Source organism: Episyrphus balteatus, chromosome 1 (assembly GCF_945859705.1).
Source record: "Episyrphus balteatus chromosome 1, idEpiBalt1.1, whole genome shotgun sequence".
Taxonomy (NCBI): domain Eukaryota; kingdom Metazoa; phylum Arthropoda; class Insecta; order Diptera; family Syrphidae; genus Episyrphus; species Episyrphus balteatus.
Genome location: NC_079134.1, coordinates 124,566,745 through 124,594,736, shown reverse-complemented (window position 1 = coordinate 124,594,736; position 27,992 = coordinate 124,566,745). Strand labels below are relative to the sequence as shown.

Genomic DNA, 27,992 nt, shown 5'->3' with positions numbered 1-27,992 from the left:
AGCTTATTGTTTCACCTTGTATAGTGATGTATAAATCTTATTTTAAAGATGTCTACAAGAGAAGTTAGAATTTTTTAAAGTCAACCATGTCGAATTTCCAGACTGAGACTACGGTACTTCCTACACTGGTAGCTTGTCATCGCCTACAGATCTCCACAGGTGTTTTGAGGTATTTTAAAATTTTTTTCAATTTAAGATTGTGTAACTTGTATAGCACGTAACGTTATGTGTGATATATCAAATAAAAGGTTATGTTATCAGCATGCGTATTAAAGTTAAACCAAATTTTTATGTGCACTAGATCAAAAGATATAACGTGTGTTGGAAAAGAACATCTTTTTACCGTTATCTCCGAATTTTGAATATGAAATTAATTAAAATTTTGTACAATTATAATTTATTTAATTAGCTATCTACAGTACAAATTTCATTCATCAATCTATTAAAACAAAAAAGTTATAACAAGTTGAAGTCGTGTCGCGTTTTCGTTTCATCTTGTTTCAAATCACTACGATACTAAAGAAGTTTTCACTTCAAAAAAATTTTCATGCCCTAAGTGTCGGATCTTCCCCAATATCAATTTTTTTTTTTTAAATTAAGAGCCAGTTTTTAAAATCTACAAGTAGACTCACATAAAAGTGCTTTGAACTGCAAGAGCAAGTACGTGCGACCTCAGTCGTGCATTTAATTTATTTTAAAAACTTGTGCCGATGTTGTTTTCAAAAACGTATAAAAGTTTCCAAAGTTGAAGTTAGATCGAAAGATATTACAATTTGAATTCAACAAACCAGGGTTTTTCAAAAACAAAAATAAACACATTTTCTCGAACTTTTGTTTGTTTAATAACGAAGAAAAAAATAACAAAAATAATAAAAAATTATTAAAATTATTTTTATTTTAAGTTTTGTTTATTTCCCTTTGCCCCTATTTTTATGTATTTTTTTCTTTGATTCAAATTTCAATATTTTTCGATCTTACTTCAACTTTAGAAACTCTTATTTTTAAACTACAACTCCATAGATACATTATTTTGTGCTTGTAACTATAAGTACAACACTAATAGTTTAATGAAATAGAAGGCCCCTGGTTCCAATTTTCAGCATATTTGCGAATTTTGTATCATTAGATTCAAAAAGCTCAAATTTGTGTATCAAAGAATGTATTTAAATTTGGAGAGGAAACAAAAATTAATAAGAAGTTTCTTTGCAATAGTTATAATCAGCAGCTATATATACTAGATAATAAAATTATATATAAACCATACTCCATGCCTTCATCAACAAAATTAGTCCTTCCTAAAATACAAATTAAAATAAATTAAATTGTGAATGACCTGTCTAATTCAAATGTTGGGTTATTTGAATTGATTTCATTCCTAAAACCTAAAACAACATAACATTCACGGTTTAACTAAAGTTATGCCTTTCCAACTAAGGCATATACAAAGACAAACAGAGATACCTTAAATTCGACCTAGCCACGCCAAGACCATTCTCTTCGCTTTATAATACCATTTAAGCTATGTGTGTCTTAAATCCGACTGGAAACTCCACAGAAGAGGTTTTACCTAGAATCAAATTGATATACATTAATGCACCCAGAAATGTACCGCCTGTCAATAGCTAGTTGATCTCTTTTAAGTTGTTTTGGTCTGAGACTACAAAAAAAAAAAAACAAAAAAAAACAAGATTTAAAAACAAAAAATAAATCAAAAGCAATTACATTAAAATAAGCGTTATAAACGAAAAATGCCAGTTAAACAAATTAGCTTGGATATATCCAAAGCAAAAGCCATAACCAAAGTAATGTGATCGTTTCGGTCGGTTTGGTGCGGTGGCGCTTATGGTGAAGGAAACTAGTTACCTTGTCAAGGTGTTCAGCATTCGAATATCTCTAAGAACCAGTTGCCATAGATTTTTTGGGTAAAAATTATAAAATAGACGAAAAACAAAAAAAAAAAAAAAAAAAAAACTATCGGAAGCCCACAGAAACTCTTTACTTGTCAACGCAGGGTAATATCTATTATTTTAATAGATATAAGTTGAAAATATTATGCTCAAGGTATTAAAGAATTGATTTGTATGTAAATTAATATGTAAAACCATCAAAATAGTTTCGTTTTTTTTTTGACGAAGCTTGTCTGTTAAACAAAGGTGATCCGGGTATAAATTAGGTCGGAATTTATTTACGATTGTTTTATATTTATTTTGTAGATTAATTTCAAAAATAAATCTTTAAATAAGCCTTTTGCTTTAGGTTTTCTTTTGTTAATATACATACCTACATATGTATATTTATTTTCACTCAATCCAGTAATTAAAAAATTAAGCCTTTTAACTTTTTATACCTAGTGTATTTCATTCCGAAGTGGTAGCATAATTCAGAACTTGAGGAAACAATATATTTTGAAGATATGAACAGGGACATGTTTTAGAACTTACAACAACTTTAATCATTAACAGTAACAGGTGCGGCCTTTTGGACTTCTTAAAGAACTTTTTAGAACACTTTCACTATTTAGACCATAATAAGTATTTCGTGAGGTTCAATCAAAATCAAGTACTGATTTTTGAGGTCGCTGTGCTTACATCATAAAGAATAAACGATAACTTAAAAAACTGATTGATCAACAGAACCAATTGAGTTAAACTTGGGAGACGACAGTGCGATTTAAGATTGGCCGAAATTTCAAAATATGATTTAATTCTATTTCGATTTTCGAACTGAAAACAAAGTTACTTTGGACGTAATGCCTAATTTCATGTATAGAAATTTTAAAGATCATACAATTCTTATTCTTTTTATTCTCCTTATTATTCTTAAAAAAAAAAAAAAAATAATTTTTTTTTTTGCGTATAGCTCATAAACCATCAATGTCACTATTAAATATTTTGAAACAAAGTTTGAACATTATCTACTTTTTCATTGACAATTAATTAGCTATAACTGATTTTGACGTTTTAGGTATTTTTAATATACCTAGGTATGTACCAAACGATATCTTTAAAATCAGTCGGAAGAACAAAAGTGTTAAACAGTTTTTGTAAAGAATTATTTGGTCTAAATACATTGATTACTTTTTGTGGTGACTTTAAAACGTATGAAATAAACAAGAATGGGTAGATTCAGAAACCTTAGGGACTAAATATTTAGGTAATTTCTCGGTCTCTGATTTGCCAACAGTCAAAAAAAAAAAATTCTTCCAATTTAGGTAATTTTATTGGAAAGCTGACTGTAAAGTTAGGCAAGAAAATTTTCTCTAAAAATTTAGGAAATATTTTTTGTCAACGCTGATTGTTTTTAATTACAGAATTACGGTAATAGAATTGTGTAAATATATTTGTGTGAAAAACGATTTAAAAGTTCATTATCGGTTATAATTAATACTATTTATTTATTTATTAAGTAAAGTGAAATTTGGTGTCTGCCCCATGCAATGTGTAAAATTTTAAAGTAAATTTCGAAATTTGGTACAATAAGAGCATACCCAAACTAATTTAGTTAATTTAGAGCCGATTTTTCAATTTTCTAATAAACAGTCAGTTAACTGTTCGACGAATAAAGTTATTAGGCTCATAAATTGTTTTTGTTTTCTTGTGTTCCGCTGTATTTTTTATTAAAATTTCTTTCAAAACAGTCTTGACAATTTACACAATAATATTTTTGTTGAGATTATTCCCTAGAATAATTTTTATTCGTCTCTGACTATTGAAAAATTTATCTTACTCAAATTTCCGTTCAGAAAATGACGTTGCCTAAGTTTCTAGTCCCTAATATTTGCTGAACGTGACCAATGAAAATTAATTTGATAAGCATGAACACTATTTTGACGTTTAATTTCAAGGATTGGAATTTATGTTTGATTTTGTCAACCACCTGAACTGGCAGTCGTTGTACTGTCCTGTCCTTTCATTGTGCTATGGTGCTTTAATAAATATATTCAAAGAGGAAAGTCACTAGCAGACACAAAATATTTTTCATAACAAACCGAAATAAAAAACCATCGACCAGCCAAGGCATAGGCAGAATAATATGATGACATCTGAACGAAAATGATAGTCAAACTTTACCTGTATAGTACAGGTAAAATAAAATAATTGCCGAATTTCAATAGGGCACCACTAATATTACTCTAGTATTGCATACTTTTGCAAATATAGGTACCCATATTTTCTCTACACTAAAAAAAAAACACCCTTTCACATGAAAAAAATGTATAGATTTCTTTTATTCGTAATTCCCATGGGAAAGAGAACACATTTAATGAATTTCGTAACTGTACTATTTATACCATTGGTTTTATCGGACTTATTGCGGATTTTTCCCAATTTCCCAAAAAAACATACTTTAACCTAAAATATTTGTAAAGAATTTTTGGGTTCTTGGTTTCTGTTATAAATGAAACATTTTTACCAATTTTCATTGGTGTAACAATTTTTTCCCAGTTTTTGTGATACTGATTCCGAATTTCATCATTTCTTAAAAAAAAAACACCCTTTCACTCAAGATAATTTTGTACTTTTTATAGATTCTTAATTTTTATATACCAACCAAAACTTTTTCACCAAGTTTTAAAAATTAGTAAAATTTAAGTTAGCTGTTTTGATACCTTTCTCACACACAACTTAACCCATCAAAAAAACACCCTTTCACCAAAAGTAATTTTAAGAACTTTATGAATACTTTGTCCTTGTGTAGCATGTTTTTTACATGGATTTTGGTTATATTTTACCTCTTGTTTTTAATCGGCAATAACTTGTCTTAGAGCAATCGTATTGACTTTATTTTTATGTCATTAGATTCAGCATCAAAAAATACCTTGAAAACATGTGTCATATGATGATATTTCACAAACAATTTTGTTCACTAGGTATATTTTTTAGCTTCATCCCCCAACTAACAATTTTGCTTCTATAAAGCTTTATTGAAGCAAAAGAAGCATGTATAAAGCGTTACAGAAGCAAAATTGTTAGTCGAGCCCTCCCTCTTGTCCGCGAAAAAACACCCTTCCCCCCAACTTTTTCTTGTAGACTTTTTTATTCTTGGTTCTTATCCCAAAAGCAAACTTTTTGCCAAGTTTCATGAGTTTAACAATTTTTTTTTTATTTGTTGATTGTATGTACTATTTTACCTGTACTAATAGGCAAATGCCAGTCGTAAGGATTAACAAATATCGTTAAAATAAAACGACAGCGACAAAAATGCTTTAATAACATTGCTATAGAAATCCAGGGCGTCATCTAAGAAGCCACTAAAAGAAGTCAACATGATTTGATAAGATCTGCATTCTTAAAAAAAAAATGACTGCTACTTTACTTACCAAAATGGATACTTGCAAAAAATGTCACTATTTCGAAGAAAAATTTGCAACTTCTTTTTTCAACCTTTTTACGTCCATATCGAAAGTTGCCAATCAACAACAAGGACCATAAGGGCCGGAGTTACACAATGATCAAAATTAGGACCACAATTAGGACATTTGGAGAGAATCATCTGCGATTGACTCCCTACCTTATGATAACCAACAAAGACAACGCCACATACATAATTGTTTTTCCATGGCAATTCACATCCTTTAAAATAATCTGCTAGCTCTTGTCCTTGCCTAGTCAAGACCTTAATTACAGCTAACAAATAAATTGTATTTTAAGTTTGTCTCTCCGATATACTTGCTAACTTAACTTATCTATAATGACCCGTTTCTAACCAAATCTGGTAAAATGTTCTCTAATAAATGTATGGTATACAAAATTCCTCCATGGCTTCTTCAAACCATTCATTACACAAACTTTTTGGCCTACCAGCCAGCGTAAGTTCCATATTCGGGCTATTGGTTAAGTTGAAAATAGAGTTACAACGTTCTCCAAATTTCGCAACTCAACTTAAGCAATAATCTTTTTGGTTTCCTTTTTTCTATTTGATACTTACTAATAATAATTTACTCTTCTGAATACTTCGTTATTATCAATTTTTTCCAACCCTAATTGTATTAAGTAAAACACCTTTTTTATTTTTTTAATTTTTTTTTTGTGGTATGACTTCAATTCACAAAAAATTATATTTTATTATAATTCTCAAGAAATGTTTACTTTTTTTTATATTTTTTTTGTGTTTATTTATAAGTTTAAATTATAATAATAATAATAACTAGTTTTTTTTTTTAATTAATTAACTATTTATATATAACAATATCAAAAAAAAAAGAGAAGAAAAATACAAGAAATTATAGGTTTACATATTTTTTTTTTTATTATTATTTACACATACACATAATATTTTCCTTTTTTTTTTATTTATATAATATGAATATAAGCTCTATATGTATGCTTTTATTTTGGAGTTTTTTTTTTTTGTTGTTTTGTCTATAATCGTTTTTTTTTTTTACTTAAACTGAATAATAATAAAAATTAAGAAAAAGAAGAAGAGAGTGAGAAAGAAAGGAAGGAAAAAAGAATGTACGAAATTAAAGAAAAAATATATAATTCCTAGAGAATTTTTTTGTTTGTTTTATTATTAAAATAAAGAGAAAAAGTACATTGTTTGTTGTTTTATAAAACTAAAAAAAAAAAAATATTAATAATAGAACATTTTAAAAAATATAAATTTATTTTTTTTTTTACTTTCTTAATGAAAATTGTATTTGAATTTGGAACTTAAAACATTGTATTTCTATTTCACCTTCGTTTTTTGTTTTTCCTTTTTTTGCAGAATACTTAAAAATATATTTATTTTCTCCATCTTCATTTTATTAAAAAAAAAAACTTATAGCAAAAAAATATTGTGTAGTCATTATCAATTTGTATTAATAGGTATTAAAAAAATGAATTTATGGTATGAATATAATATTTTATCACCACAATTATGATTTTTTTGTATTTTTAATTTTTTTTTTGTTTAAGAATTTAAGAGATTTATTCTTGTTGTTTTTTTTTTGTTTTGTTTTATTAAATATGAAGTAATTCCTGTTACGAAAACAGGTATTCTTTGATTTATTTATTATTTTTACTGATTATCTTATATGAACTTAATTAATTAATAAAAAAAAAAATTAAGAGAAAAAAATCGAAAAAAAAGCAGAACAAACTATGTGTTTTTTTTTTGTTTTTGTTTTCTTTCATTTTGATTAAGTCATTCACCTTAAGATTTAACTAAATTTATTATTAATTAATTTTATCTGCATAGAGATTTAATTTAAGAAAAAAAAAAAATAATTAAAAGAATCGCAAGACAAATGACAGTCTGTATAAGATAATATTATATAACATATATTTTTTTTTTTATTAATTTTTAAATACAAATAGGAAGATTTTCTATGATCTCTGTTAAACTTCAAGTTAATATCCAATTTTTTTTTTTCTGTTTCAATAATTTTTTTTTATATTTTGATGTGAGTAATTTAATTTTTATATATTTTTTTAATTTTTTTTTTTTTTGTAATTTATTTTTTGTTTTTTTCAGTTAGTTTAATATTATGTATAAATTTAATAGGATCTCACATTAAAATAATAATTTTTTTTCTGTTGTTGTTTAGGTTATAAAAGTTTTTTTTATTTTTTTTTGTTGTTGTTTAACATCATGGTTAACGTGCTAAATATTTTTTTTGTTTATTTATTTATAATATGTGGGTGCATATTATTTTTAAGTTGTTGTATTTTTTATTCTGCTGTTTTTGTTGTTGTTGTTTTAGTCGATTTCGATGATCACCTGGATGAAGCTTGAAGAGAAGATTGAGCCTCAGAAAATGCACAAAGGCTTTCAAGTGTGGTCGTTGTAGGAGTTGATGATGAAGAGGTGTAATAAGTAGTACCTTTGTGTTGGTAATCTGCAGGGATGTTAAACGATGTTTGTTGGGTAGTTGTAGTATTTGGCCAAATGTAGTAAGGAAGAAGTAACTCCTCGTTGCAGTCACAGCTCAGACAGGGAAGTGTTGCATAAGAGCAAGCATTCACTGAAATATTTTCTGAAATTGACGGAAAAGATGATTGACATGAAATAAATGAAGATGGCGTTGTTGTTGTTGTTGTTGATGATGGGGATGATATTGATGATGTTGATGTAGATGGCGTTGTTGATGAAGTTGTTAACGAAGTTGTTGTTGTTGTTGATGATGACGGTAATGATGTTGCTGCTACTGATGGTAGCAGTGATAATCACGTGCTTAACCAGGTTGAATTGCATGTGCAGATTGTTGCTGGGATCACAGGTGCGTAATAAACTCCATTGGCATAGATGAGACCAGGTGGACCGGCTTGAATTTGTATCGTTTGGGGTATGGTCGCTGAAGTCTGTTGTTGTGTTACGGTCAACACTTGTTGCTGTTGGCCATCTTGAGGTTGGCTAATGCAGCAAGAAGTGGACGGTTGATTTGACTGTGGCGACTGTTGAACCAAGACATGTTGGCTTGTGGATGCATTTTGTTGGGCTTGCATGTCAACAACAATTGCTTGTGTTAACTGTTGCTGCTGTTGTTGTTGCGCTTGTTGGTGTTGTTGTTGTTGATGGTGGTGTTGTTGATATTGCTCTTGTACTTGTGCATTATGATGTTTTTGTGACTCCCGACAGAGCACTTGCATTGCTAACGACTGTATTAGCAGTAGAGTCTGTCGTCTCTCGTGGCCCATTAGGCACACGGTTGATGTCTCAACTACTTCACGTAAATGCATCAGGTACTGATATTGAAGGGGCTCCTCAACCACACCCCAGAAATGATTCCTCAGATATGCTTCTAATTTAACCGTCTGTGTATTTATATCGGGGAAATCAATGAAAAATCTCGAACACATATATCGTTCGAGTGTCTTGATTCGTTGTGTATCGACTGGTTTGTAATTTCGAACCAACAAATTGCAATATTTTAAAAGACCACCACCGCGAATCTCCTCCGGTTGTCGTGTTGAGATCAATTTTTTTTGCAAATGATACAAAGCCTCTTGGAAATCACCGTATACAGATTCACCAACAACAGTTGGATAGAAATTCTCGGATATTGGCAAAGCAGCACAGTCATAGAATAATAGAAGAGAGTCTAGTACAATTTGGAAGGAATCAACACTAAATTCGAATTGACGACGCATTGTGTCGACAAATTTGAGTTCGACATTTTTGTGTCCTGGTGAATTGCCCAATGAAATCAAACTCCATCGGTCGCCATCGTTATTATTATTGACCTTGACCATTTTGCCAACATAAGCCTCTTTCAAGGCACATGGCATAATGCGACGTTTGGATACACCTTCTGGCAAGAGATCGAGCAGTGTATTGAGAACTGCTGTCTTGACTCGATCGAAATGACGATTTGAACTGAATTCAATGGCATAAATAAGATCCAAATCATTGTATGGCTGATCCTCAGATGCTAAGACATGACTAGCTGCTCCACCATTTAAGCGTATGTCTTTGACTATGACACCAGCTCCACCGGCGGCAACATCTGTTTCGAGCTTTCGGCGCACGGAGTTGACTAAGTCTTTGAGTTTAACTTCAAGTGTGGGAAAATTACCACGGCCATGTATGGCAACTGTTTCGTCCATGACGTCATGCAATTTGCGAACCTGTTCAAATGATAATACAGCCAAGCGTTGTGCTCCTCCAGTATCAACACTCTCCAATGAGCCATGATCTGAAGTCGATGCAATTGAGCTGCCCGAACTGGGACTTGGTGGTGGAGTTTCTGTTCCACCATCCGAATGGAAACCATCGTCAATTTGGAAAGCGTCCATTCTGGTTGATCTTTGATGGTGATACGAATCGGGTGCTCCTAATGTCCCGCACTGTAAATACAAAAAAAAAAAAATATCAAATGTTAAAAAAACCTTTTTTTTTTAACTGAGGTGTGTTACTATAGATCTATAATATTAAAATCAATTATTGTGTTCGCTTAAGATATACTACTTTCTGACTGATTGACTAATATTCTTAGAATGAGTTATTGTATAGTCGGTAGAGAAGTTCTTCATAAATAAAACAAAAGTTTCTGATAAGAGGGTTCTTTTCTGTTTTTAATTAATGACTTGTACAACTATAATATGTTATCGAAGTAGGTATTTTTTTGTTAAGTGCCGATGCAATTTGCAAACGATTTCGGCATGAACCTGAGCAAATACGAATGTGCAGTAATTTTGTTTGCACAGTTCATCAAAGTTGTGAAATATTTAATGATAAAATATTGGGCAAGAAAATAAACAAGTCACTTCAATTGTTTTGATAACAATATTTTCATGACGCTAATCGGATATAGGGTAAAGTCGGGTGATATGGCACCACGGGTGATATGGCACCCTTTCAATATCTCCCACTTAATGACTTCTTTTCAAATCAAAAAGAGCAAAATAGAATTCAGTCTAACGTAAGCTTTCAGTTGATGCATTCGGATCCGCAGTAACCGTTGCCACTTAAATTTAAAAAATGGACAAACAAAAAAGTGAGTTCAATTTGAGCGAAAAGTTTTTTTGTGTAAAATTGTTGTACGTGTGGTTCCAAAAGTATTTGACGCCGGGGGTTCATTTTAACACATAAAGAACGGTAACGATTGTATTTTTGTGTTTGCTCATTGCAATAACTAAGCAAACGTGATTATTCGTGTATTTTGAAGAAAACAGAAGTGTAGTCAAATGGGGGATATGGCACCCAAAAACCTCGGGATATATGGCACCGGTGCCATTTCCCCCGCATCTACTTTTTAACCTATTTATTTTTCAACTGACAATTGTAATTTCAAAAAACTTCAGCAAACCAGGCCAAGTGGACTTAAACCCAGATCACAGCAGCCGTTGGAGCTGCGGAATGTCAAAAAAAGCAGGACCTAAGCATTTTGCGATTCCCTTCACACTTCACTACATTAAAAAGGCTTCTTAAATGATCAGAACCTAAAAGTTTGCCAAATAGCTTTCAGATTGGATGAAAAGTGCGGAATAAGGCAGTAATCATAATGTCACTTTGGGTCTCATGCTTCGTGTACGTCTTTCAACAACACATGCAACAAGTGTCACAAAAAAATATCAAGAAGATATAGGGTGCCATATCACCCTCGATTAGGTGCCATATCACCCTCCATTTTTTCAGTCATGTTTTTTTTAATGTTTTTTATTTTTGCAAAAAATAACAAGAAATTATCTTCGAATTACACTTATGTACCTATTTTGTGTTTAAGAAATAGTTTTAATATAAATCTGCTTTTGTTTGAAATAGATATCTTCTTTATTTCTCAAGTAATAACGAAAAACGAAAATGGGTGCCATATCCCCCGACTTTACCCTATGGACGCAGAAAGCAGCTGTTTGAAAGTGGCTAGATTTTGTTGACATTAAGTAATTTCCGTTAAACAACGATCATCCTGATACCATGAATCACCTGAAAATCTGACTGCATTTGTAGTTAATTGATTTAAGGTCTCTTACAATGTGCTGTGACTGCATTTAAGGCATAAAATACATGGTACATGTACATAGTTAAAAAAAAAATCATGTGTGCAATTTACACGTGGTAGAAGTGAAACCTTAAATAATCATTTTTCTTGACAAAAAATTGAAAAAATCTACCTATTTTTATTCTATCACCTTCAAATATGTACATGTTTTTTTATATGACAACCTATATAAATTTTATATCATCTGAAAGCTTTTTGTCTTAGCTCAAAATATATATATCGATCAGGTCTATGGTCTATCTACAAAAAGAGCTAGAATTTTTTGAACTCGATCAATTTCCATAAAAAAAAGCGAAAAAAACACGGATTTTTATCTTCTCACGCTATTAAATGCATTTTTTCCCTAACAACCTATAAAAAATTTAATACCATCTGAAAGCTTATTGTCTTAGCTCGAAATATATATATCGATCAGACCTATGAGACATCTACAAAAGAGCATTTCTTTTTATGTTCTCATGCTATTTAATCAATTTTTTTGTTTGACATCCTATAAAAAATTTTATACCATGTGAAAGCTTATTGTTTCACCTTGTATAGTGATGTATAAATCTTATTTTAAAGATGTGTACAAGAGAAGTTAGAATTTTTTAAAGTCAACCATGTCGAATTTCCAGACTGAGACTACGGTACTTCCTACACTGGTAGCTGGTCATCGCCAACAGATCTCCACAGGTGCTTTGAGGTATTTTTAAATTTTTTTCAATTTAAGATTGTGTAACTTGTATAGCACGTAACGTTATGTGTGATATATCAAATAAAAGGTTATGTTATCAGCATGCGTATTAAAGTTAAACCAAATTTGTATGTGCACTAGATCAAAAGATATAACGTGTGTTGAAAAAGAACATCTTTTTACCGTTATCTCCGAATTTTGAATATGAAATTAATTGAAATTTTGTACAATTATAATATATTTAATTAGCTATCTACAGTACAAATTTCATTCATCAATCTATTAAAACAAAAAAGTTATAACAAGTTGAAGTCGTGTCGCGTTTTCGTTTCATCTTGTTTCAAATCACTACGATACTAAAGAAGTTTTCACTTCAAAAAGGTTTACTGCTTAAGTTATTTTTTTTTTGTGCAGTAAGTTATAAAGCTTATAAAAGGATTTTTGTTCTCAGAAAGCTATTGCATTTTGACATAAATAAAAGAAATATTTCAAATTAAAAAAAGTACACTACAGTCAAAATTGTGTTATAATATTCTGACTGCACATTTAGTTAAAACAGTTGATAGATTTTAAATCAAATACCTTATACACTTTTTGGCTTGTTGTAGTTTTTTTTAAGTGCAGTAAGTTAAAGAACATATTTTATAACTTTTCATAAGACTAAAATAAATCACTTGATCGCATTTTTAGTTTATAAAACGCATTTTACATCGGAAATCAGCCAGTAGTTTTTTTTTCAATATTTTGACTGTACAGTTAGTAAGGGCATTTATTCAAAAAATGTGAAGCTGCAGTAAGTAGAACATTTATGTTATAAGGAACTTTTGGTTTCAGAAAACTAAAATAAATTACTTTTTCTTCGAATTTTGTAATGGATTATTGACAAAAGCAAGACATTTATTCTTAGAGTACTTTTTTTTTTAATTAATTCATTTTGAATCGGTTGACATTGTTTGCTTCTTTTAAAGCTTTTGTTTTACATTCAGTAAAGAATAATCTTAACTGCAGTAAGTTAATTAATTTATCTTAAAGCATTTTAAGTCAAGAAACATAAGTCATTTTGTGAACTCAAACAAAATTGCAATTAAGTAAGTAGTTACGAACTGCAGAATAAAAAAAAAACATTTAATCTGATTTGGTTTAGTTTTTCCTCCAAAATTTTTTTACTGCATTTCACTTTTTAGTTAAGGTCTTTTATTGTAAACCTTTTTTACTAAATTTTTGGTAAGAAGACTTTAACTTGTTAACTGGCTGCATTTTTGGTTTGAAAAAGCTTTCGGACTATTTCATCTACTTAGTCTTTATCACTTACAAATCATTTGTACCACTTTGCTGTAAATTTAATTCGGAACTTATTTTAAAATATATTGAATAAAAGGCTTGAAATGGAAAAATGGTTAACCGACTGCAGTTTACTATCAAAATAAAAATTTCACAATAGTTTTTATTTTTAAATGTTCTGATCCAAAAAAATGCAACAGTCACGAAAATAATAATGATAATTGATTTTTCTTGACTGCAGTCACTGCTGATTTTTGTTAACTGATTTAAGTTAGTAAATGTTCTCGAGTCAAACAAAAAACGAAACAAAAAAAAATCAAACAAATATTTGTTCAGTAGGTAATTTTAAAAATTTCGGACTTTTACAAAATTAAGTAATTTAATTAAAAAATCAACAACACAAAATTTGTCTGTTTAAATGACGTCATACAAAAAATTGCACAAAAGAACAAAACTGCGTCTTAAAAAAAAACTTTAATGCGTTTTGATCCACCATAACAAATAAGTCAGCAATTGCACATAATATTAAAATCTTTTAAATTCTTTAACTACTCATATTTTCTTAAATCAATAACAAATTGTTTTTTTCTTAATCAAACTTTTATTTTCAAACTTAATCAAAAGACACAAAATAAAAGTAGAACGTGCTTAAAAATCTATATCCTCTTTTCAATTAAAACTTATAATTCACACTATAATTAAATTCTGTTGAATTTTATCTTTAAAAAGAAGTCTAGTATTTTTTAACAACACACACGACAAGCTATCAACTTTAATCGCACGTTTTAATTACATTTTTTTTATCCAATTGTTCAACAAAAAAATGCGTTAAATTATAACTGTATAGATATTTTTTAATTATTTTTTTTTTAAGTTTTTTTTTTTTTTTTTTGAACTGCACGTTTTTACCTACTCTAAGACTCTAAAATCTACTTTCTGATTTTTATTACGCAATTAACAACAAGTTTCCATAAGAATAACGTGAATACATAAAGAGATATTTTATCTTGCACTGTGCTCACATACAAAAAAAAAAAAAAAAAAAAATAAGGTACACCAAAATATGCAGAAAAAAAAAATTATTACCGAAACAGAGAGAAGAACTTTTAATCGAAAGTCCAACAAGTCAGTCCCATTTACCACAAACAAACATACTAAACTGAAGAAAAAAAACAAAACGAACCTCAACTCACCACAAAAACCAACTAAAAATTAAAAGTTGAATACAAACTAGCTGCCACATTCATGGAGGAATGTGCAATAATATTATAGTAACACAATTAAAAACCTTGAGTTTGAAGTCGGCTGTTTCTGTTGGATTGGATTGGATTGGACTTGCTAGCTGCCTTTCCCTTTTTAAATTGTCGGCCATAGCTTCGATATTTTAGCCCGCTAGCTATATAGCCAAGCAGCACTAGCAACTCTTAACTATCTACTACACATACCTATCCAGTCAACCAGCCAGCAGCGCCAGTCAGTGTACAATGTTAATATTACACTCCGGACACTTCTCTTTGTAAGAACGCTACTTCAATTTGCTTTTTTTTTTAAGATCACCTGCCTTTTTGTGCAACAAGCTTTAAAGGCGGTTGAGCTCTGTATATGATCAGGAGTGGATTTGTTCTTTTTAGCGGTGATTTTTTCGATAACAGAAAATCTGATCTAGGGATGGGCAAGTTAAACAAAATATATCGATAAAATATCGATTTTTTACCCTGACTAATATTTTTTTCAAAGTTGAACCAAAATATATTTTTGTGTCATTATGGGCTTTCAGCGAGTTTCTTGGTAACGACTCTTACAATTATGATGAAACTACGATCGTAGTTTCCTTAAAGCCATTGGTTTTTTTTTTTTTTTAAACCGGCATTTTGTTTCAATTTTTTATATAGAAGAATTTTCAGAAAAGTTCAACTCTTGTCAAGCTTTCACTTCTTGGTTTCTTGGAAAAGCATTGTGATCAGTGGTATCGAGTATACATAAATTAATATTGGGAACAGTTTAAGAAAATATCGTCCATTGCATTTTTATTACGGCTTGAAACCATCAGTTATGAAATTTGAAAGAAGTGTAATCAAAATTTAATTTTTAACAAACCATTGGTTTCTTTAAAATGCTCTTTAATGGAATTTAGGAACTGTTCTAGGAATAAGCAAAAGTTGGCATATGGAAATTATTTCGAAAATCTTTTGGAAGTTATTTTGTACGTCTTTTTGGCTCGCAATTTTATGGGACAATAGCTCAGCCATGACTTAAGTTAAGACGGTGAAGAAAGGCAGTTCTTGAAACATCTATCATACACAAAAATGCAAAACCACGAGCTTTCAGTTGGTCTCAGAAATGAAACAATAAAACTGGAGACTTGCCGATAAAGATACGTTAGAATGTTATGATCTACTCGACATCAAAATCATACCAGCGGCAGCCCTGAATGAAAGGAAGAAGAAGAATGATTTTATTGTATTGTAAGTTGCTGAAAAATACTCACCGACCGAACGTAGTTACCAGTGATGGCAGATTAAGTGTGCACGTTCCTTTCAGCCTAATGTGACCACCGATTTGCAGATGGTGGCAGTCGTTGAGTATTTATAAAGGGCTTTACCATGTTTATCTTTTGGTAGGAGACAGGGACAACGATTATTGCAAAAATTCTTAGATTGCTCTCAAAGAAAGTTTTAATATACCTTCTTTATCGAATACCACTCTTAGACTAGAACTTATTCCGAAACAAAGGAAAGTTGAAGGAATTGTAATGGACTATACACCACCTAGCAAACCAATACATGAAAAAAAATCGTACAAGCTCATTTCGTTTTTTCATTAATATTTCTTCAGCGATTTCAGTCAACAATAGAATAAAAGGTCTTATGTTTGAACACCAGTTCAGTTTGAAAATTGATGGAGTGCATAGAATCTTGTAAACTCTTGAACTCTTGTTCAGTGGTCTTTTTAGATGGGTCTTGAGCTTTTGGTAAAATATGACAGAAAGGTCTCAAATTCAAATAAAGACAAGCCGTGTTTGAAGGACTCAATAAAATTTTTGCGTAAGACCCGAAAACGATTATTCAGACTCTGTTCAGACTTAATTGCTGGGGTACCACAAGGTTGTATTCTAGGTCCAATTTTGTACCATATTTTTACATGCGATATATCTCAAACAGATTTGCAGCTACTTTTGCTGATGTGTGGTGTGGCGATCCACTTTTATCGGAAGCAACCGGGAAGAAGAACGTTTTCTGGTAGGATTATACACACGGAGAAAAAAGTGTCACCTTAAAATAAGATGATGCGCACATTAAATTTTACCAGTAACCCAACCCAACAGATGTAGGTTCGATCAACCAGCTGCCAGTTATTTTTTTTTTATTTTGCGCATTCAAGAAATTAATGGGATTTGTCATCTTAATTTAAGGTGATGTCCACCTTAATTGAAGGTGAAAGTCATATTAGCAAAAAACCATGCAGAAATCCGCTTAAATTAAGGTGCGATCCACTTAATTCTATGTGATCTGTTTTCTCCCTGTAATCTACACGTACAAAAAAATTCTTGAAAAAGAAGAATTCATAAGTTTTTACACTAGTTTACCGCTTTTGCAAATCAAATTCATCATTTTGCAAGAAAAAAATACTTTCTTTGCATACCAAAGATAGATTTTGAGTTTTGAGGCATTTAAATTTACTTGAATTACAATCTCTTCAAAAGTCGGGACAGTATGGTCACCTAAATTAGGTTATTCAGGCTTAGGAAAAATGTCAATTCGTTAAATTATAATGTTTGTCAAAGTGAATTTTATTTGCAGAAGGTAAATTTGATAAGCAAAAAAAGGAGAATTTAGTTTCTAAAGAAAATTTATAAAAAAGTGGACTTGATGTAAAAAAAAGCAAGGTATTACTGACAAGAAATTTTACAACTTCCATGAAAAAATTGCTTAAAAATTCACAACCACGTTGGCTAATAGTCAGTAAGTTTATTCATTGATAAAAAAAAACATTTGTATTGAAACGGTTCTGACATTTCGAAAATTTATTCTTCAGAAGGATCAATTTTATATATAACATAGTTTATAATGCTTAACACAATTCCCATCAATGCGGCCCTGTAAATCAACTTTATAAAATTCCGCAGCAAGTGCTCCAGCAAACGATACGATACCATCGACCAAATTCATGGATAGTCGTTCGCTTGTACATATAGTCATGTATTTTTCTGTTCTGCTGAAAATATCTCGAAAACTAGTTTTAAGTTAAAATGATTCTTGTTTTCTATTTTTTTTTTGCTGCATTTTGTAGTTTTATTTAAGAATCGAGTACGAGCGACTATTCAACAAGAAATAAAAAAAAAAAACTTCTACAAAAATAGCATCACACGCATACAATAGACAAACTTTATAGATAGATATTGTATCTTTTTTACTTCTTTTTTTTTGTATTCTTTAAAAAAAAAAACGAACTCATCCCTACCACTGTAACACAATATTATAACGAAAGTGAAATACTATTCATCTCTAAGGTGCATGCATCTGGAGGAGCAACCTTTGGTGTTTACTTCTAAAGAGCTTAGAGGTACATGCTTTTTTTTTATTATTTTTTTTTTCTTCTCCAACACCGACCGCATCAAAGTCACAACAAAACGTGTGTTTTGTATCTATATCTTTGTGAAATACCTTACACTCATACCCATCTATAGGTATGGTATAAAATTACAACCACTTTTGTGGTAACAATGGAAACAATATGTGACATATCTACAAAGTTCTAGTTGAAAAAAAAAAATAATAACAATACAAGAAAAAATTGTAATATAATAAAGTAATATATTCATATCCCTGGTGAATGACTGAGTGAGATGTTAGTTTACAATAACAAAAAAAAAAAAAACTACAACCACAAGACTATACTATACAATGACTTTTACGGCCTTGACCTAATAATTGCCTTTAATTGAAAGCACCCATGGAGAGCATGTTGTTATCCATTCATAAGAAAAGAAGACAAAAAAAAAAAAATAATAAATATAAGATAAAGGAATGTTCCGAGTATATCAGCGTGAAGCTTTTGTTTATGATCTTGGGGTTATATTGTTAAATTATGAGAAAACTTATTCATCCAGGCAACCACCGCATCATCACAGTCAGATAGTGAATGCTATGTTTTTGAGAATAAAATGACTTGTGAACAGGATAATTAAGTAGCTGCAAGTGATGTTTTTGTCTTAGTATAGTGTACTGAGTGATTGTTAAGACACATTCTTCGAAATACTTAAAAGAAGATTCACGCCAAGGGTATAAGATAAAAATAATACAGTTTTTTTTTTTTTCAAAAAAAGGTCATAAGTTAGATGAGAGTTCTATTGTTTCAATTACGTTGAAATATCAATTAAATAAAATTGAATTAGAAAAAAAAAGGAATGTTCTCAATAAATTGACAAGTTGTCAGCAACAGGTTACAAGGTAAAGTCTGCACGTTTGAAAATGTCAACAGAATACCATCAATGTTATTTAAAAAAGGTTTTTTTTTTTTGCGTCATAAAAATGATTTTTTGTCTCTTTTCTTTATCTGTTTAGATATTTTAGAAATTTCCTTCAAATCCAAAATTCAAGATAACGCAACTGTATCAATTCCTAAAATTTTTAATTTTAGTTAAACCACATCATTTATTTTCTTGCTGTAAAATATCGACCGACACGTCAAACTCCACCTTCACCCCACCCAGTCTAAAATTTTCAATAAACTTTTATCGAAAAGTTTTCCAAATGAAAACTTTTAATGCGAATCATCAGCATCAAAGTTGAACTTCTTCACGAAATTCAAGTTGACGTAAGAGTCCACGTTTTGAATGTGATTCTGTTTGTTCTATTCTTCAGAATTCAGGGTTTATTTTTGTTTGTTAAAAGTTTTTAAAGATTTAAAGCATCACTAAAAAAATAAAAAAAGCTAATTAAAATTTCTGCTTTAAAATGTTGTTACACACTTGCGACTTTAATTTTTAAAACAAAAATCATAAAAATTAAGCACCACCGATTTTTTTCAACGTTGAAAAAAAAAAATTACGTAGGTACATCTAAAATCTTTAAACTAAAGTTAAAACAACTTAAAAAAATTTAAATTCTTATCAGATTGGGTTGCAAGATCCATTAGTGAAAAAGAAACAAACATTTACAAAAAAAAAAATACTTTGGCAAAGCTGTTTGAGGATCAAATTAAACATTTGACATTTTAATGCCAAATACTACCACTGCACCATTTTTTGCCAACGTTGTTTTAATCTTGTAAGATTTATTTTATGAATTATTTATTCACCAACTAACAATTTTTATTAAGTATACCTAGTTTAAAGAAAAGGATTTTGAACAGAAAAAATATTTGTGAAATCAACTGTGTTTATTAAAAGTAAGTCAGATATTAAAAAAGTTTGCATTTGCAGAATTTTCAAGATCACAAGTTATAATTGACGGTTTTGGATAATTTTTAACTGTAGACACTTTTCGTAAAAACGAATTAGGTACAACATACTTTTGACTTTTTTGTAAATTAAAAAAAAAAAAAAACTAATAAAAGATAAGCGTTTTTATTAAATTAATTTTTAAAAATCTAAATCTAATGACATATTCAAAAAATAGGTTTTAAAAGTCTTGAAAAAGACTTCAAGACTTTATAATTCTTTTGTTTTGAAATGTTTTAAATTTATAAAAATAAAACCTAAAAACCAAAAACAAAGACTTGAAAACTCTTAAGATTAATTTTTTAAGGATTAAAAGATTAAATAGAATTCCGACGAAGAGTGTAAACATACTCGAAACGTCCAAAAAGGAAAAAAAAATAAGAAAATAAACCTGAAGCCCATATAATGTGGAATTATATTTTTGACTTAGGATGTCAGAACCGTTTTACTGATTTTTTACTTTCTTTTAAATTACTTACATAAGCGATTTCAACGAATATTTTTATGCGGAAAAGTTTTAAATTTTTGGATTTTTTAAAAATATTAGGTAACATTTTTTTTTTTTTTTTAAGTTTTGTCTTAATGTGCCAAATAATTCCTTTTTATTGGCGTACCAATTTTTTGTTGATTTGAAGCTCAAAAGATTTGCAAAAAAATGTAAATTCTTTGTTAGGTATACAAAAATTATCATGGTAGACTTTATTTGAAGGTCAAAACCACAGAAGGAGATGTTTTTATAATTTTAAAAACAATTTGTATATAAAACTTTTGGAGTTTTCATTAAATGTTAAATATTCTTTTACGAAATTTAAAGAAAATTTTAGCATTGTAAGAAACCTTTATTTAAATTTTGAATTGAATTTCATTCAGTATAAAAAAATTATAAAAAAATATTCTTATGAAATAATATTTTTTACAATTTATAAGTTCAAGTGACCTCAATCCACTTTAAATAAAAATAATTTTAATAATTTTTTATTATTTTTGTTATTTTTTCTTCGTTATAATATTTTTTACTATAAATAAACTATGTATATCGCCAAAACATTTTGGATATTGAGCAAAACTTTATGGAATGAAAAGAAGTTAGTTTAATTATAAATTAAGAAAATTGAAAAAAAAAAAAATATTATGAAACAATAGAGTTCTCAGAAAAGTGTCCTATTGAAGACAAATTTACTTCAACTTGAAATATAAAAATAAATAAAAGAAATAGAAGAAAGAAAGAATTTTTCAGCATAGTGAATATTCAAATTTGCAAAGAAGTGAGGAAATTTAATTAAAAAGGTCCACAAGAAAAACAGCACATATCGACTTTTTGTAAAAACTGAACTAATGATGAGGTCTTGTAGTATTAATTAAGCACTATCTGTTATCTGATAATAAGAAAATTTAGAAAACAAGTTTAAGCCTTGGTGAAAAAATAGATAGTTGCGAAAATTGATGTGCCTTTAGTACTAAGTTTTATGGAAAACTAAATTTAAAAATGTTTTTCCCATTGACTCTTCATTTATTATGAAAGAGTGCAGCCAAATGTGCAAAAACTACTTGTGTTTGTGTATAATATTATATAAATTTTACCATTTTTGATAATTTTTTTTTCTAAATGGTCGCACCGTAAATAAAAACTCGTAGCTCAAATATGTTTGTCTGAATTTCATAAAAACAAACCCAAAACTGAAAGAAACAAATCGCTGCGTACGTGAGCTTCATCAGATATCACGCAAACCATTTGAACAAAAGACTAAATAAAGCTTTATTTTAGATCAAAAATGCATTCAATACTTTTAAAAAATTGAATACAAAAACTATATAATAAAATTTAAATCGATTGTAAATATTTTTTAATTGCTATAGGAACAAAAGATCAATATCATTCAAATTAATTCGATTAAAAAAATAAATTTTTTTTTTTTTAAACACCACATACATAAACAACATTGATTCATCCATAAAACAACTAAAAGTATGTGAAAAAAGCTAAATGCAAAACAGACACTTAACATCCATTAAAGAGATAGACATTTGCATGCATGCATGCTATTTACATATTTTTTTTTGTTTTGTTTTGTGTAAATTATGTAGATAAAATCGATTTTTATTTTTAACTAAAAATATTGCAAAAAAATAGAAAAAAAAATTCAGTTGACCTTGAAATTCATGAATGAATATAATATTACGTATTATTTATGTTTTCATTTTTAACTTCATAATAATTTGTTTATTAAAGGGTGGGGATATTGTATCTGTATAGACTCAATGAAAAATATTGGGATGAAAAGATAATTTTGCTTTATTCAAATAAAATTAACATTTTAATGAATGAGGCATACTACTAATGATAGTAATATCAGAATTATGCATGCATTTTTTACAGTTATTGGTCGAATTCATTCAATAAATGGTAACTCCCTTTTTCTGAGTTGACAATAAATTATTGTGATTTAAATATTAACAATTTAATATGGAAGAAGTTGAAAGAAATATCGGTTCAATAAATCAATCAAATTAAAAGGATGATAAAGATATATTAAAAAAAAGGACATGCAGATATGCAGGATATCTTCATTACTTTGACTTAATTCTACACCAAAGAAATATATCATCATTTTGACAAACAAAAGGTACAATAGCCCTTCATAATCGCATTAATTCATATTCATAGCACGACCAAACCAAAAATTATCCTTCAAGAATCCAATCAACAAACTCCGTTATACCAGCTATTTTCAAAACTCCCAATAGTCCTAGCCAAGTCGTATAGATGGCGTCTATGTTATCGTTTCTACACATCGCACTCTATCGTCGACGACATTATGTTTGACAAATAAAAATAAAAAAAAAAAAAAAGAATGCCATTTTAAGTGGTTATTGAGAGCTTTTCACAACCCTTATTTTCGTATTCAAAACACGAATTGAATAATAAAACTGGGTGAACAAAGTGTATAGTTTGTTTGTCCGAAGGACACACAAGAATAATGGAATTATGCAAAAAAGTACCAGAAAATAGAGAAAAAAAAAACAAAAGAGAGCAAAGATGAATCACCTGGTATATTAGTTTAGTTAATAAAATGGATGCAGGATACAAAAATAACTACATACATACTCTTTCCTTATTTCCATTCAATTTATTTTAAAAATTACAAAAAAATAAAAAGAGTTCAAAGCGAATTAAAATCAATGAAGAAGAACCAGAGAGAGTTTTTAATTGCCGATAATTGTTGTAATTATCACCTCTCACGTGGTCATAAAACTCAATTAAATTCGAGTTGATGTTTGTTTTTAAAGGTCTTGACTTTTGAGTGAGCATAAAGCGCAGTTCATTTTTTTTTTATTTTTTTTAATGCAGTTTAATTTTATTGGTCGTAATTCAAAAAGTTCATTATACTTTGAAGATGATTTTTTTTTTATTTGGGGTTATTCTTGTTGGATTTAAATTTTAAAAATCTTCAGTAGACGAAGTAGAATTATTACTGCAATTTATTTGTATCAAAATTGTCAATGTCACTTGCAAACCTTTTTTTTTTTCATTTACAGACTTTTATGACGTAGAAGTATATAAAAGCTGCAGGAAAATGCCTAGTGCAGCCCTTATACTAATCGATATCTAGAGGTACTATTGCGCAAAATATATATATTTTGAAATGGAGTTTTATTTTATTGCACGAACAAAATAAATAAAGTCCTTTTTATATTCTTTTTTTGTTTTTCAGCCTTGACACTCTTGTCGATGTCATGACGCCAGATTTATTTTTTAGGAATGTTGAGAAAATTATTTGCAATACGAAACAATTAGTTAAAGTGCTTTTTTTTTCAAAACATATTGTTTTCATCCTTGTTTTCATAGTTTAAATTTCTCTTCTGTGGAAAGCATAGGTACAAGTGAAAGAAACGTTAAATAAATTCGATCTCCAGGTTATAATTTAAACACAACATGTAGATGTTGAACTTATTTATAAATGTTTAATTTGTCATCAAAACCATAAATAAAATGAATCATTGGATTTTTGGGACCCAATTACAGATTTTACTGTCTCTTCGAAAAAACACAATTTCACCAAAATTTTCTTTATGAAAACTCTTTATTCTTGCTTTCTATCCCAAAATCAATGTTTTTACCAAATTTCATTAGGGCGACCCATTATTTTTGTTTTCACTCAAAAAAACACCCTGTTAACCATGATATTTTTATAGACACTTAAGATTCTTGTTTCTTATCTTAAAAGTAACATAATTGCTAAATTTCAACAGGGTACCACTAATATTACTCTAGTATTTCACAATTTTTCAAATATACCCATATTTGCTTTACTTCTAAAAAAAACACCCTTTCACATAAAAAAAATTTATAGACTTACATTATTCGTAGTTCCCATGGGAAAGAGAACATATTTAATGAATTTCGTAAGGGTACCATTTATACCATTAATTTTATCGGACTTATCGCCGATTTTTCCCTATTTCCCAAAAAAAACACCCTTTAACCTAAAATATTTGTATAGACTTTGCTTTCTGTTATAAATGAAACATTTTTACCAATTTTCATTGGTGTAACAATGTCGTACTAATTCCGAATTTCATCATTTCTTAAAAAAAAACACCCTTTCACTCAAAATAATTTTTTACTTTTTATAGATTCTTAATTCTTATAGGTACCAACCAAAACTATTTCACTAAGTTTTAAAAAATTAATAAAATATAAGTTAGCTGTTATGATACCTTTCTCACACACAACTTAACCTATCAAAAAAACACCCTTTCACCCAAAATATTTATGAATCATTTGTGCCTGTTTTATCTTTAACCTTCATCCCAAATTTTGTCAGTGTAGCATGTTTTTCACATAGGTTTCGGTTATATTTTACCTGTTGAGGTCAAAAAACAAGCACCCTGGTTTTTAATGGGAAATAACTTTTCTTAGAGCAATCGTATTGACTTTATTTTTATGTCATTAGATTCAGCATCAAAAAATACATGTATCATATGATGATATTCAACAAACAATTTGTTTCAGTATATTTTTGACCTTCAGCTCCTCCCTCTTGTCCGCGAAAAAACACCCTTCCCCCCAACTTTTTTTTTATAGACTTTTTTTGTACTTGGTTCTATCCTAAAAGCAAACTTTTTGCCAAGTTTCATGAGTGTAACATTTTTTTTTTTATTTCTTGATTTTATTTTAACTGGAACAATAATTGTACCGAGAAACCCTTTCAAGAAAAAAACAAGATTTCACCTGCCCCCCCCCCCTCCCCCCCGTAGCCGTAATGTAGAGATAATGTGATTTAACTGAAGCAAATCGTGATTTTACCGGGCAACCGAATCTTTCTCTAACTTTACCGAAGAAATCAAGGCCGACCAGTGATTTCAACGCAAATCTGTGATTTAACCTAAATGTCTTTACTCGAGAACACATAATTTACAAGGATTTTTTCAGCGAAACCCTGATTTTATCAAAATTATCATTAATTTAAAAGAATTTACCCTCATCTGGGAGGCTAAATTAAACAAATTCCTTTAGATTGTTAGAATTCACAGTATATTCATGCTGTGATTTTTTATAAATGTCGGTAAGAATGGACTAAAATTAGGCGTCTTAGTAAGGGTACGACAGACCTAACTGATGACCCCACTGTCGCACTCGCGCGAAACACTTGAACTTTAAAATTGAGTTAATATAGGTATAAAATATTCAAAACTAGGAAATATCTTCGAAAATTGTATTTTAATGTTTTTCAACAATATTTATCTTTTATCCAGTGGAAAATAAATCAAAATAAAAAAAAAAAAAAAATTCGAAATCAACAAATTTGTAAAAAAAAAACTAGATTGAGTTCGGTATCTGAGTAAATTCAGTTGGGCATATTAAGCTACAAGGCTTTAAGCATATAAAATATTTGACCACACATTTATTTTTTTTTTTTGTGGATGATTTGTATGTAAATGAAGACTTACAATAAAACTTGGTTTGCTACTAGAAACATACCTGAAAGAAAAAGAAAAAAACATTAATTAGCTTTTTAAATTAAAACATAGGTATTATCTAGTATTTAAATTAATTGAAAAGTCATAAATAGTTTAAAAAAAAAAAAAAACTATGAACAGAATATTGTTTATGGCAGAGTCTTTTAAAAACGGTCTCAAGAGAAGTTGCTCAAAAGATTACTCTTCAATGAAGAAAATTAGCTACATTTTCATAAACCCCTACTGATTTGAACAACTTATAGAACTTATAATTTGTTCGGTAAACAAAATAATAACAAAAAAAAAAAAAAAAAAAAAAAACATTTCAAAAGGAAAAACAATACAATTGAATCATTCACAATCTGGATATCTAAGATAAATGAACTCATTCACTTCCTGTGTCTTCTTGTTGTTTTAATGACCGTCATTAAAGTTCTCAAATAAATATTTTGTACTAAATAATTTTCACAAACAAAAAACAAAACACAAAACAAACACAACAATAAAGAACAAACAACAAGACACAAAGTGAGTGAGAGCGGCAAAAATAGAATAAAAAAGAAATCAAAATTAGATAAATAAACCGCCAACACGTTGACATACAAATTGCTGCAAAAATAAATTAAAAAAAAAAAAAAACGATATCAACGACATCAGAATGTAATGCGGTCTGCAAATGAATTTGTTTTTTTATTTTGTATCTACTTCCGTTGCTAACGGAAAATTTCATCTAATTACGAAACTCAAGTGATAAGATATATTTTGTTATTAGTGAACTGTTTTCTTCAGTTATTCACATGAAATATGATGCAACTGATGGATCTGACGTAGGTCATGGCACATATGGTAGTATATTGATGTGTGACATGTGACTGTCAAAGTGGCAGTTTTTTTTTTTTTTTTAATAAAAAAACCATGTGCCAATATAATTGACAAAGAAGTTAATTATTTCTAACGATATAATTTAATTTGTAGAAATTTAAAAGAATAAATATTCGAAACCATATAAGTGTGTTTTCTGTTTTTTTTTGCTGCGTTTGATCACCATAACCTCTCCAATGACCATTGTCTATGTCTAGGCTCTTAGGGTGTGTCACTGGAAGAATTTACACTTTTTGTTTCTCTAAAAAGAATATAATACTTTGAAAGACTATTTTTTTCTGCTAGTTGAACACGTGTTTTCTACTATGGTTGATTGATTTTAAGCATTTGGTCTGAACAGTATGTTTTCAATGTAAGACTAATTTTTTTGTTTCAACACTTCCTTAGCTTCATTTATATAAATTTTTCTTTTATGTATTTTGTTTTAACCTTGTGCAAATGACAATATCAGAGCAATCTTGAGGTTCGAACACATTTTAATTTTTTCTAAAAAATACAAAAAAAAAAATGTATATTTTTATTGGGAATTGTTCTTTAACAATCAATTTTAGATGAAAATATTTTCTTGTTCTTGAGCTGTATTTTATAAAATTAATCCTAAACATTTATTAGAAGCTTTAAAAAAAAAGTAAGCAAACCAAATTCACCTTTTATAAAAAAAAAACTTTTTTTTTTATTTTTTTTTTCCACGTAAGGCTAGGCGCACACATGCGATTTCAGTCGCGCCATTATTCAGTCGCAAAAATGGATCACAAGGATTTCAATGCCTGTGCACACACATTCTTCCCGCGATTAAGAATTTCAAAAATTGTGTCTACAGTCATTGAAATTGTTGTCATCTAATTTGCGACTGAGTAATCGCGCGATCAAAATCGCATGTGTGCGCCTAGCCTAACTCACATTATGTTTTTTTCTATATTATTTGTAGGAAAATTATTTCCGATTCACAAAAGTTGAATTTAATTTGAAGGAATTTACAAAATGGTGAATTCAAATTTTAAAACATTGAATTTTATGTGATTGTTAAACATTATAAAATTACCATTAATACAAACAAATAAAAATCTACATTACAAATTTGACCGGACACTAGGGCGTATTAGTACTTTTTACAGGCAAAACTATGACAAAAAGGAACAAATAAGTTAGATATATAAAATGAGAACAAAACCAATAGCTAAATTGTTCAAAGAAACCCAAAATCTTCAAAAAATAAAATGCACGACTGGGGTCGCACGTACTTGCTCTTATGCTAAAAGTAACTCTTATGTTAAAGGTTTTTATTCAAGAAAATTAGAGAAAATTTAAAATTTAATATTTTCAAG

The 27,992-nt window shown here is 29.1% G+C and overlaps 1 protein-coding gene across 3 annotated transcripts in view; it reads right to left on the bottom strand.

Annotated features, from left to right (window-relative positions):
- Positions 1-6,875: 6,875 nt before the first annotated feature.
- The window catches only part of LOC129906615 (terminal nucleotidyltransferase 5C), a 169,269-nt gene continuing 148,152 nt past the window's right edge, over positions 6,876-27,992 (bottom strand). For all 3 annotated transcript variants that reach the window (XM_055982429.1, XM_055982431.1, XM_055982430.1), the window contains one exon: positions 6,876-9,770. In XM_055982429.1, the coding sequence (XP_055838404.1) occupies positions 8,151-9,770 (1,620 nt within the window). In that variant the 3' untranslated portion in view covers positions 6,876-8,150. The remainder of the gene's footprint in view (positions 9,771-27,992) is intronic.